This window comes from Coffea eugenioides, chromosome 7 (assembly GCF_003713205.1).
Source record: "Coffea eugenioides isolate CCC68of chromosome 7, Ceug_1.0, whole genome shotgun sequence".
Lineage (NCBI taxonomy): Eukaryota > Viridiplantae > Streptophyta > Magnoliopsida > Gentianales > Rubiaceae > Coffea > Coffea eugenioides.
The window spans coordinates 4,858,875-4,872,028 of record NC_040041.1 but is presented as its reverse complement, the minus strand read 5'-3'; the positions used below and the strand labels follow the sequence as shown (position 1 = coordinate 4,872,028).

General features: G+C 37.4%; 3 protein-coding genes across 5 annotated transcripts; 2 read left to right on the top strand and 1 right to left on the bottom strand.

The window, feature by feature from the left end:
* The first annotated feature begins 101 nt into the window (after positions 1–101).
* Positions 102–4,459, top strand: LOC113778464. Its single transcript, XM_027323881.1, has 11 exons — positions 102–484; positions 1,303–1,405; positions 1,516–1,529; positions 1,799–2,017; positions 2,346–2,417; positions 2,499–2,588; positions 2,735–2,773; positions 3,251–3,355; positions 3,587–3,752; positions 4,036–4,151; positions 4,280–4,459. Exons 1-11 carry the CDS (start codon positions 242–244, stop codon positions 4,361–4,363), a joined length of 1,251 nt encoding a protein of 416 aa, XP_027179682.1. The 5' UTR covers positions 102–241; the 3' UTR covers positions 4,364–4,459.
* Positions 4,460–4,905: 446 nt separating this feature from the next.
* LOC113776707 (hydroxyproline O-galactosyltransferase GALT3-like) lies at positions 4,906–5,790 on the top strand. Its single transcript, XM_027321770.1, has one exon. It carries the CDS (start codon positions 4,906–4,908, stop codon positions 5,788–5,790), a length of 885 nt encoding a protein of 294 aa, XP_027177571.1.
* Positions 5,791–6,212: 422 nt separating this feature from the next.
* On the bottom strand, positions 6,213–11,111 carry LOC113778462 (sucrose synthase 7-like). Of its 3 annotated transcripts, none has more exons than XM_027323878.1 (15): positions 10,849–11,111; positions 10,573–10,727; positions 10,103–10,295; positions 9,872–9,990; positions 9,570–9,786; positions 9,392–9,487; positions 9,142–9,315; positions 8,939–9,055; positions 8,669–8,835; positions 8,202–8,426; positions 7,539–8,105; positions 7,210–7,348; positions 7,018–7,130; positions 6,532–6,558; positions 6,213–6,450 (listed from the first exon to the last, which is right to left on the bottom strand). In XM_027323878.1, the coding sequence occupies exons 1-15, from the start codon at positions 11,080–11,082 to the stop codon at positions 6,435–6,437; spliced, it is 2,559 nt and encodes an 852-aa protein (XP_027179679.1). In that variant the 5' UTR covers positions 11,083–11,111; the 3' UTR covers positions 6,213–6,434. The 3 variants fall into 3 exon arrangements, with proteins under 3 accessions (XP_027179679.1, XP_027179680.1, XP_027179681.1); XM_027323879.1 differs by having other exon boundaries at positions 7,051–7,130; XM_027323880.1 differs by having other exon boundaries at positions 6,532–6,555; positions 7,051–7,130.
* Between the last annotated feature and the right edge of the window lie 2,043 nt (positions 11,112–13,154).

Below are 13,154 nucleotides of genomic sequence, written 5' to 3'. Positions count from 1 at the left end.
AATATGGGGGGGGGGACTACTTTTGCAATTTGCCTTGTACAAGTAAACAAGTATCTGTGCTCATACCAAAACTTGCAAATATCTCTTACTCTGTATTCTTTAAGATGCCGAGCTGAGAGCAAAGAAACTTGCTTTATTATAACCTTTTTCTCCTTTATAAGTAGTGCATGATTCATGAAGGGACTATGATTCTACAAGCTTTTTGTTAGCTAGCTCAGGGGTTCACTTGTGTCATACAACAATGTCTTCACTGTCACACTCTTCTTCAACTTGTTCTTTCTGGAGTACTTTACTGCATTCCTTGTTGCTCTTGGCTTGGTTCTGTTCTTCTGCATTTCTTCAAGTTTCGAATGCTGCAAGTCCTAGTGTCAATGTCGCCAATGTCTCCCAGGTGGAGGATGCTGCATACTTTCATCTATATTATGGCAACAGTTTCAAAGTCATCAAGAACGGATTAGATGGCCAGAGTTATCTTCTCATTCAGGTAATTATAGTCCTCCTCGTTGCAATGTATCATTTGCTTTTTTATGATGCCAAATTATATTCACTAAAACCATGAAAGATATACCATTTCTTGCTGATTGGTATAATGGAAAATAAATAGGTACTCATTACTTGCTGATTGAACATTAATTTTTTTTTCCTGAAAAAGAAAATTTCCATATTGATGTATGGAATAGAGGTGTCTTGCATCTTGATTGTTAGCTGAAAGGATTGGTACACCAGCAATCGGCCGTAACCTTTATCGCTTCTACAAGTTGTGGACCTCTAGTTGTAGATGATATGGCTTGCGATATCACGGTTCAATGGCTGTCTCTTTCAAATAATAAAACACCATGTCAAAATTGTCAACCTTCTTTTTTTGGCTTTTTTTTCCCCTTTTTCTCTTATTTTGCACATTTTCACATATCAATCTTTCTTTAAATTTGATAATTAAATTGCGTATGACACCACTTCTGAATTCTACTAAAAAATCGTAATATGCATCTTTAAAAAAAATGGATGGTGGTACTTCATTTTTTCCCTAGCAAATAAAATAACTTATTTGAACAATAAAACTACATTTTATTTTTATTACTTGGTTTGGAGTTTACTGAAAGAAAAAATAAAGGTGCCCAAAAGAAAAGGAAAAAAAAAAAGAACTAAGCTTTTGTTCTCTATGTGTGAAACCATTGCAATTTGTTCCATTAACAAGGAGTTATTAGTAATTTGCCCTTGAATTATTTGCTTGCTATTGGGGTTTTTCTGCTTCGAATTTATCGTACGTTGTCTCCTGCATAATTTTTATATGATTGCCTGCAGAAAAATACAAGGATGGCAGCTAGAACAAAATATTGCACGCCCAGAATAAGATCATTCATCATCCCATTGTCAAACTATTCAGTCGATACTGTACTTTTTCCAGGTATAATCGACACTGACAATGCTTTTTTTTTTATTCTTTCTTTTTGTAAGTTTATTACTTGCTTGTCATTTGTTTCTGAAAGTCTCATTTCTTGTTTTCCTAATTTACAGTTTCTTTCTTTGAGGTGAGGCCCGCATGCTTTCGTAAGTCATTTTTGAAGTACATGTTCCCATTTGGTTGATTTGCCCTTTCCATCTTTTTAGACAAACTTGATCAATTTTGATTTCAGTAAATATAAAAAATAACTGTTTCTTTTTCTTTTTTTTTTTTGATAACTTATCAAAATTCTCCAGTTGCTTAACAATGAGTATAAGGTTTGCATTGCATAATTTTAGACCTCAATGTATAATTTTTTTGAGCTTGCTAATGACTAACAGCTATCTATGCCCACAGCTTCTTGGTTTACTAGGTAATTTGAAGGGTATAACATCAGACTTGGTAGCTTCACCGTGTGTACTGAAATTACATAGTGAGGGACAAGTTGGGGTGGTTAACAAGACTGAGCCAGGGCAGCTTTCTCAATTTGCAGCTTATTTCATTAGTGATACTGATCAAGCACAATCCTGCAACTATGCAACATTTGTCCCACTTGTTGAAGATGCACCTCTACAGGTAAGTTTCAAAATTTTTATTTTTCATTTTTTGAGTTCTAAGATATGCTAGTAGGAGTACTTTTAGCATTGGTCATGATCCCAGTTTAAATTTCACATCTTTAGATGCCGGGCACAAGCAAAAGAATGGAGATTGCATAAACATGTCTGTGATCACAAAGTTAATCTAGTCACATTGCTATTAAGCACCATATCTAAAACTCTGTCCGATGGACTGTAGATTGTATGCTTTCAACCTGCCTGTTGTGGCATTTAAATTAACTTTTCATTTCAGTGCTTTATCACAATCTCATCCTGTTATTGCAAACTTGAAACATTATTTGTCTCAGAGGGCAGAATGGATCAAGTACTTGGGAGTTTTTTCAAATCTTGAAACAAGAGCAAATCGGGTCTACGATATGGTCAGTGAGAAAGTGTCAGTTTCCTGCGTTAGTCCTGTTTTATGCAAGCAACACCTCACAGAAAGAGCTTTCATATTGCAGATTAAAGAGAACTACATATGTTTGAGTAGAGCAGCAGCTAATAAGACTGCATCCTTCAAACCTACAGTTGCTTGGATGGAGTTCAATGATGTGTGTATCGTTGAGATTAAATTCAGCACTTTAATTTTTCAAGCATCCCTGCCCTCCGATTGATTGGATTTGAATATTTTCATAGCCATTTCTCTTGTGAAACTCTTTTCTTCAAATTGTTAACGCATCTCTGGCCTATTTTCCAGGGTGTTTGGTCATTCACAAAAGAGACATACAAGTTAAAGGTATTCACCATTCCAACAAACTTCAAATATTTGCTCAAGTATGTTCTATTGGCACTCCGCTTTTACTCTTCAATGGTCAGCGTCTGCTAAAATCTTTGGTTGTTATGGGTATCATTCTTCGAACTCTTGCACTTATTTTGGTAGTAAAGTTCCAAACTGCAGTTGCTTGAAACATTAGAAGTTATAATTCAAGTATGCGCTCCCATGAGAAACAACATTTTAGGAATATGACAGAATACTGTTGTTTTAAAATATTGAGAACCGTCTGATGGAAAATTTCATTTGGATACCATAATGAAGTAATTGTTGTCCACAGACGTAACTGATGTACAATTTAATTGTATTCTAATTGGCATAATCATTCCTCTTCTCATTAATGGTCTGAGGGAGGCTTCCTGATCTCCCTCTTAGATGATTTTTTTTTCCATTCTTTTTCCTGTAAAGGCCTAACTGTTCATATTCGAATCCCCGATGCAGTATGTTCAGGATGCTGGAGGAGCAAATATTGATGATTCCATTAACAAAGTGACATATAACATTTCCATACCAGATGACTTGGAGGAGTTTTACGCCATTTTGTGTGTAAGTCTGGCTAAAATCTAGTCAGATTGGAACTTGAATGCACCTTATTGATTTTGATTATATGTTTAGTAAGCCATATAATCTGAGTCAATCTATGTTAAATTGTATCATTTTTCCTGATAATATCATCATCCATGATGAGGATATATTTCACAGACAAAGAAATGAGAGGAAAAATATATATATGTGGTCTACTCGTGCTTATGTTTTTTGATTCTACATCATATGCAGACTGTCGATGTGGTGATTGATGAAACCTATGTTCCTGATCCGGATGCTTATATGCTCTCGACCTTCCTCCAAAACACAAATTTGGAAGATAAGTCTTGCTTTGCATTTCTTGCAAATCAAAGCTTGTGGAGGTTCGACAAAAGAATTCAAAAATCAAGTGTTCTTGGTGAGCAGGGCTTCTCATTGCTTTTCCTTAATTCTGACTCCAAAATAAAAAATAAAAACTGCCTGGCATAGATTTTTTAACTGGAATGTGCTTGGATATTTCTACTTTGATGTTATTTCAAAAAACTGGATCACACATCTAATTTGCAGTACATGACATTCGTAGATAAATGTTCCAGAGAATTGTTACAGGAGATGAATCATGCTGTGTGCCATGGCCTGATAATTCTCTCTCTCTCTTTTTTTTTTTTTTTGGTTCTTGGGTCTATTTTTTATTTCTTCAGTGCAGGACTGGTATGATGGAGCCGTCTCTCAACCTCAATTGGTCCTAGCAGATTTAATTGAAGCTTTATCTCCATCCGGGAATTACACGACAACTTATATCAGAAATGTTGCTAAGGTAGGGTATTTTGTGGTGTACAAGATGGTAGAGTGCAAATCTAGGAGAATCTTACTAGTTCATATAATTTTAACACGACAACTTACTAGTTCATATAATTTTAATTTAAATGTCATTACATGATGCAGGGTGAAGGAGTTATTAACATCAGTCCTGACATGTGCCAGAGGGAAAGTTCAACTGCTATGGATCCTGTAGTTATACCTTGCTAGAATAGTTAATTTGACAAATTCTATCCGTCCCTCTTGAATGATTTACATCAAGAATCAGTTAAAATCGCTAAACAGAAGCATGCATGCAAGTTAAAATGGCTGAATGATTACAGAAGCATGCAATTAACTTTTGGGATATGATTTCTGTTCACCTGCTAATTCGAATTCAGTTGAAGGCATCAAAAGTGAACCTGCTAAACAGCAATGATCAGTTTGACAGCCATCTTCAAGTATCCCAATTCCCAATTGTCCCACTGGGCTTGGGGGTAGCTACTAGCTACTGTTAATGTGCATCATCTATTCACATTTCTCCTACTCTGAGTTCAGTAACTGCGAGCAAGGAAAGCATGATTGAGAACAGTTTCTCATTTTGATCCCACAATCAACGCATGATAGCTTTATTTTCAGGTGGCTTTTTAATAATGGTATTAGTACTTCGAAAAACTATTAGAAACATGAGAGCTGGCATGAAAATTACCCCATGTTAGTCATCTCTTTCTTCTACCTTGCACAAGTCTTGTTGGATTACAATCTTTGAGTACATGAGGAAGAAAAAATTGATTCTTGTTGCATTCCCTTCTCTTGCCGTAGTCCTCTTCATCTTCATCATCTTCTTCAGTATCCGCTTAAAGTCCCCTTCTTCAACTGCAACAAAAAGTATCATTATACTGCAGGACACATCCCATCTAGAGTCGCAGTTCAGCCTTTTGATAGGAATTCTTACTCGTCCAGACAATTATGAACGTCGCCATTTCCTCCGCCTCATCTACGGGATTCAATCCTCTCCCATAGCCAAGATTGATGTGAAGTTCGTATTCTGCAAACTCACCAAGCCCGAACAAAGAACTTACGTTGCTCTTGAGATCATGCGCTTTCGCGACATTATCATCCTTAATTGTACCGAGAACATGAACAGTGGAAAAACTTATGCTTATTTCTCTAGCCTACCAAGAATCTTGCCACAGCATTATGACTATGTCATGAAAGCCGATGATGATGTTTTCTTGAGGCTTGTGCCGTTGGCATTGTCTCTCCAGCCATTACCAAGATCGGATATGTATTATGGATTCGTCATTCCTTGTCCAAGCATGAACCCGTTTGTGCATTACATGTCAGGAATGGGATTTATTCTGTCTTGGGACCTTGTCCAGTGGATCGCAGTTTCCGACATTCCTGCAAATGATACCTTTGGTCCTGAAGATAAGCTTGTTGGAAAATGGCTGGATATGGGGAAAAAGGCAATGAACAGGTTTTCTAATAAGCCAGCAATGTATGACTATCCAGGAACTAATAGCAGGTGCTCACATGATCTCATTCCTGACACCATTGCAGTTCACCGGCTAAAAAAGTGGGAACAATGGTTTCACGTGCTCAGTTTCTTTAATGTAACTGAAGAGCTTGAAAAATCCAATCTTTACAGTGTATGATTTGATTGTTTTGCTATAAATCTAAATAATACCAGTTTCAGAATCTGGCATATTTTTAAGGCTTTATTCGAAAGTGAAAGGTAGTCATAATCACAGTTTCCATGCTACTGTTTCAGATTCTGATGCTTAAGCACATTGATAGATAAAAAGCAGAGATGCAATTATCAATTCCGGAGGACAGTGCCAAAATTATGTAGTTATACAGAGCTAAGCAGTAATACGTTCCTAAGATCAAAATAAGATCTGGTTAGCACCAAATTAAGATAAAAGCCTATGCCCCATGACCTTGGCCAGCGTGAAAAGAGCTGACCTAAGTCACAAGCTAGGCAAATGCGGAAGGAAAAGGATTTATGGCATTGTCGTTCCTGAACTGACGTCTTATTAGACGCAAAAACAAGCAGCAAACAAGCACAATGACTGAATTTGCATCAAACATATCAATACATGATTTTATCTGAATCAATAGAATAATTTGTCAGCAATTGCTTTACACAGGATTCATCTCACCCTTTACATCTGTCATCCTTCTTTATACTTTGCATAAAAAAATAATAAATAAAATAAGTAATGATAACAATTGACAAATTTAGCAGACTGTGGGGACTAGAGTAGTAGGAGTCCAATCCCGGCCAAGTTGCTATTCTTCAAGCTCCAAACAACCTGGAAGTTGAGTCAAATCCATAAGGTGTTTACCTCCGAGAAAATATCGACAACAAGATATAGCCAGATTGATGGTCCTACCTTTGCAGCCTGGATTGTGAGCGCCTGCTGCCAAATTGAGAATTACGTTAGTCTCTATTTGTCAGCAAATTTGTACTCTTATCTCGCAAAAAATATGAAATCTGTTCTGTTCAAACTAAGCACTGGTGGCACTACTGAAGTTTTTCTTGTACCACACTTAGTAATTTTTTTTTTCTCTTTTCTTCTGTTTTAGGCTTGCTTCTAATTTCTACCACCTATGTTCCTGATTTTTCCATGCGACAGAAGTACATATATCCATTCAACAAGCAGATGTTCAATTTCTATTTGTTTTTCAACTATCCAAAATTTCTACTCTTGCCAGCTTAGTATGTCCATAACTCATTTCACAGCCTGACATTTTCATTTTCATCTTTTCATGCCACCCTTTGTTGGAGAAACTAGTGGATGGGATGCTATTAAATAAAACATGCAAATGAAAAACCTTTTGAAGATCCTAGCAGCTATTATTTTGTTCAAGACTCTCACAGGAAATGAAAGAGTTGGCGACAGCATTCATGCCTTTTCAAGGGCTGGGGCTTAGGTTTCTCCTTTGTCTCTTGCTTTGGAGTTTCATCCCTTCTTGCAGCAACATTTTTTGCCTGTGACATTGTCATTGAAAAATTAATTAACAATTCACTTCAAGAAAGTATAGCTAGTTATAATTTAGTATGGTACTACCAAGTTCCTGAATTGAAGATTGTAGAAAGTCTGGATATATCTTTGTTTTGCTATTTTCTGATCAATGTTCAGCTGCCTCCAGAAGTTATATACACACCCCATATTCAGGACCTTGTTTGCATAGATCTTCCATGTGTAGCTGCAACAAAAACCAGCAAAAGTGATCATTCTTAATTTTACTGAGGTAATCAGAATGAAAATCTCTAAAATGGGTCAAATGAGGATTGTCATTTTGCATCATCATCATCAGCACAAATTCTGTAATGGCTATGGGAAAGTGAGATAAGCAAGAACTCGTAATGCAGTTTATTTTAGCTTTGTTCTGGTACCATTCGTATATACGCTGTAGACCTTGGGCTGAAATCCTGTTCCAGTATTCAGGATCCTCCTTGCATTTCTGAAAGAAGTCAGCGATCTTGTTGCTTGACTCGTCTCCATGGTTGGGATCAATGTGAAAACCAGAGACCCAATCAACTATGATTTCAGCAGGACCTCCTTGGTTGGTTGCAAACGTGGGCAGTCCACAATTCATAGCCTCAATCACGGTAAGTCCAAATGCTTCATATAAAGCAGGCTGGACAAAAGCCCCTCTTGTATCAGCAATAGTGCGGTAAAGCTCACTGTTCCTGTTCCTGTCAGTCTGAGCTGCTATCCACCTTATCTGACTCCTCAGTTGGTACTTTTCTATCAACGTGTGCATCTTTTGTATTTCAGCTGCTTCTTCTCTATCTTTGGATTTTGAAGGATCAAAAAATGCACCAACAATGACAAGATTAACCAAGTTTCTCAGCCTCCTGTTCTTTCCATACCACTCCGTTAATCCAGTAAGATTCTTGACTGTGTCGAGCCTTGCCATGGAGAAAATGATAGGTTTCTTTTTGTCTTCTAGGTATCCACTGCTTATGGAACAAGTCAGAGAAAACAAATATGTTAGAACTTCAGGCAGCTTTTCACTTTCGCAAACTTACGGACATCTGGAAGTTTATACTTACATATGCTCATCATTTTCAGCTTTACTAAACAAAAGTTCTTCAATGGCTTGACGGAATTGTGTTAGTCTCTTGTGCTTCTCAGTATGGGGGAAATAGACCGACTGGTCAGCTCCAGGAGAAGCAATGTTATATTTAGGATCAAAGACATTGGTGCCTGAAACAACCCTGTACAGCCCTGGAAGTGTAAAAGCAGCATGGCTCTCATACTGGCCTGGTCTATCTTTGCTGCAAATCATGGAAAACTTAAAATATTAATAGCAATTCACTGCGTTTAGTTGATTATTTGCTGTTATGTACTTCCCAATGGCATTTTTTTCACCAACAGTTTTTGAGGACTTTATTTTACAACGTTGGAAAAGCCTAGTCACATGAAAGCACGAAATGCACCAGGAGTAAATAACCAGGTACGCAGGCAAACATGCATAAGCTTCAATAACATTGTGTATTAAAGAGCTTCAATTTCTTACCTTCCTGCTATTTCTTGGTATGTGCTTGTGATGACAAAATCAGCCGTATTCATTGCAATTAAATCAGCTGTAAATTGGCATGAGAAATGATACTTGGGGTCTAATTCCTTCCATTTGACGTCGGAATCTTCATACTTCGTTTTCTCCAAGGCATGTGCAATTGTTCCCTAGACCAAAATTCACTACATTATTAAACTCATCTTTTCAATCTGAGTTCTTGGTGCTTTGAACCCTTTTAAACAGGTAAAGTCCAAAGAAATAAAAACATACCAGTGTTACCCCAAGCTTACTAGCCATGAGTGATGCCACCAAATTTCCATCAGTATAGTTGCCAATAATAAGATCTGGTTTTCCTTCCATTAGTTCAATGATTTTGTCACTGGCGTCCTATTAGAAAGTGAAAATGTGTCCATAAACCAATAAGTTGCTCAAGAGAGTAGCAACAAATACCAGAATTCATTCCCAGGACATACCTGAGCATATCTCTCAAGGTAAGGATAAACATCAAATCTAGAAATCCACTGGGGAAGGACTCCATTTTCTGTCCTAAATGGCACTCTGAGGATGTGTGAGTGCTTTGTTTTGTTTATTGGTTCTAATTCCTGGTTGCACTTAGTTCCCTTGGCATCAGGGATCAATCTTGTAACCTGCATCACAAGGATATACTTGATGATTGCCTGCCATTCATAGCCATTACAACTTTTACTCATGCAGGGAACTTACCACAAGAATTTGAGGCTTCAAATTGAGACCTTGCTGCTTAATTCTTAGGAGCAATTCTTCTTCAAAAGACACCACTTGATCCAAAACATAGACCACCTGTTATTGGATAACAGCAAATTTTAGCTCAATTTGTATCGAATTACCTTTTTGTTCAGTCACTAGATTACAGAATGTGTACCTGTCCGCCAGTGTCTGGCAAGCCAAGGACATCTGATTGGCCAAAGTATCCATGGACAGAAAACAGTACAACATTGAACACTGTTGGAAGCCTGCCTAAGAATTTCTCCGTATTGAAGGGATCCGGAGCCTGTAGTACCTCAGACGCTGATCGCATTGTCTCCTTAACTCTTTCAGCAGTATCGCCCCAGCCCCTCTCAAACCCCCATTCCTTGAACCTGTAAAAGATGATATTGTGTCTTATTCCACTTTCTAATTTGTGTTAGCAAATGAAGGAAATGGAGAAAAAACTATCTGATTGACCTTAGCTCAAAGCTCTGATATGGCGTATCCTTTGGTAGTGAAGCAAGGGCAGCATCAGCAACTATCAATGCTGACTGAAGCTTTGAAGCTGTATTGATGGTCTCGTTTAACATAAGTTTCTGAAAATTCAATGAGAAAAACGCTAATTAATATAAATTCATGATTTGACTGATCAATTTACGTTCTTTATCATTATTTATTTATTTATTATTCAGATTCCTGTTTCCATACTTCTCCTTGGTAGTTTAAGGAGAGCAAATAATCCACAAGAGGTTGTGCACTGCATGGGCTACCATTCAGCTTGGAAGCCAAAAACTTTGAAACATAGGCGATTCCATTTCCAATCGAAGAAGATAGAGTCAGGTGAGGTATAGAGAAGTCCATTGCTCCAAAATCAAGTTCTAAGGCGTTTTCATCATTTGCCCTGCATTTCAGAGAAAATTAACCAGATCTGATTGGATTCTGTGCGTAAACACATCATATTGCAATATACTACAAAATAGATATCTTTCGCTTGATCTTCAAAGGATATAGCATACCATAGTTTTCGACATGTGACAAAACATAAATACGAAAAGGTATAACATAGCTTGGAGGTAAAAAATTACTGAAATAGACTAAACTGGTATATTAATTCTTGATCGTCTTGGGGAAGGACAATATTACATTTATAAATAGCTGGAAAAGAAATGCAGTTTTACCAATTTTCATCTACCACTGTTTCTTTGAATTTCAAGTACTCTGTTGCGGTGATGCCATCCACCGAAAGATCATTTGCATTCACTTTAACGAACTCCCAAAATCCTGGATTTGGCCTTATCGCAAAGGCAACATATGGAGGAATAACTGCAGCCTCCTGGAAAGTGCACAGAGAATAGAAGTATGATTAAATTGTGTCCCATGCAGTAATATGCAGCCCTGCATGTTCAAAACACTAAGGCAAAACAATGCAGTTCAAATTGCAATCAAACTGATACCTTTGTGGTGCACAAGATATATCCAAGTAAGCCTTCCAACACTTGGCTTCTTTCAGTATGATCATCAATGATTTGCTCCAATTCATCCATCAATTGGTTAGCCTTCAATAATCGCCTCCCTTTCTCTACATACTTCGAGAAGCACCTCTTCATATGGTACCTACTTTGCCTCAAGGCCTCAGGCATGGTGTCTACTACAGAATCAGACCTCTTTAGAGCAGGTACAGAAGCCATTTTACCGGTTTGAATGAGTGATATACAGATTGTTCAAGAAAAGAACTTTTTTCGTGGGTCATGCTGAGATTTTTCTGGGCATTTTATAGAAGAATGGTGTCAACTATGTACGTGGTTGAGAAGTAGAGTCGATTAGGATGTCAGTCTGGCAAGCAAAGTGGGGTGTGGAGAGAAAGAGGAGAAAGAACATTCTTTCTAGCAGAAAATAGATAAAGAAAAGAATGTTCGTGGCATTAGTTTTTCAAGGGAGATTCCTAATTGGAGGCAAAGGAAATCTTTTGTCTAACCTTTAGGGACTGGTTTTAGCATCTTTCTTCCTTCCAATATGAACATAGCCTTTCGTATTGGAATCATGCGCGCCAAAAAGGAACTGAACCGAAATGGGATATGTCATATGTTGCTCCCAGACAAAGCAATATGGTTCTTGTTTCCCTGTGAAATTGTTACTTAAAAGGGCCATGGCACTTTGCCTGTGTTTTACACCTTTTTTTTTTCCCCTTCCCATCTCATAGATTTCTTGTTACTTTCGGAGAACCACCCTCTAAAAAACAAGTTACTGGCACCGTAACCTACTAAGCCAGAATTTAGCTCAATAGTAAGCTTTCTTTGAATGGTTAATGCTAACAATTAGCTGAAAAGAAATCATAATTCCAAAATGACCACCTGTACTGGACAATATCTTCAAGTTCCAAACTCAAATAAACCACACCTCATTGCCGAGCTAACCCATATAACTCAAGTCAGAAGTCATCATTCCATTGAATCAAATGATCTACATTCTTTTCTTGTGCATATTATTATGCAATTCCAGTACAATTACGGGATCCAAACCATCGTGGATTGTCGATCTTTATATTCATTATCTTCCTAAAAGAAAAAATCGATTCTCTAATAAACGAGCCATAAGCATGCAAAATGGATACAATATCACTTTTACTAATCATGCAGTTGCATTTTCACGGACGACAATTGGATTTTCGTAAATCACCTTGATTTAGAATTAATAAAGAACAGAACTAATTAGTTTTATATTTTGTAGATGTGGCAAGATTCTAAACCATGGTTCAAATTATCAATGGAGATGTGAATCTCACATTTCATCCTCTCTCTCTCTATATATATAACTTGTGAATATAGTCTAGAACAAATTATCTGTATGGCCACTGAACTTTCGGAATCGTTAAGTTTTGGCCAATGAATTATTAAAAGTTTGATTTTGACCATTAAACTGTCTAAAGTTTAGATTTCGGATCATTCTATAAGATTTAGTCGTTAACTATGTTGCTTTCTTTTGTCTTGTGAATCGCGCGAGTATTTATATCTGTCATATTTAACGATTAAATCTAATGAGATGACTTGAAATCTAAACTTTAAATAGTTTAATAGTCAAAACTAGACTTTTGATAGTTTAATGGTCAAAATTTGACCATTCCAAAAGTTTGTGACCATTCAAATAATTTGCTCTATAGTCTGTACTTATTTCCATAACAAAATATGTGAGAATGTGGAGTTCTTTTTTTTTTTTTTTTTTTTTGTCGTAGAGAATGTGGAGTCCTCTCAATTGCTAAATTTAGCGATCGAATTCTGAATCGAAGGTGAGAGGAAAAAAATTCTACAGTGTAATTAGCGTAACCCAGGGTTAAAAAAAAAAAAATCCTGCCTCGAGAGAAGCATGCCGAACTCACGGGAGAGAAGACGGTCTTGGGCACGTGACACCGCATGCCATCACCAACATAAATTCACTCTAAATCCGGGATTAGGGTTTTCCAAAGCCCTACCACCGCTCGCCTCCTATGCAGCAGCCTTTCCTCGCTTACCAGCCCTCCCTGCTTTCTGTATATAAGATGACCACCAAGTCTGATTCTTCTCCTCAATCTGCACGCGCACTCTCCCTCTCTCTCTCTCACACCCACAGTCTGTCTCTCTCTCTTTAAAACACCCTCTCCTCACACACATAGATGACCGCACACACACTTTTTGGCACAGTAGTACTTATGCTAATGGTGTGCGTCGAATACTGATTACCAGCGCTGGTTTATGAAACATGGGCGTTGCGTATGAGCCGACGCCAT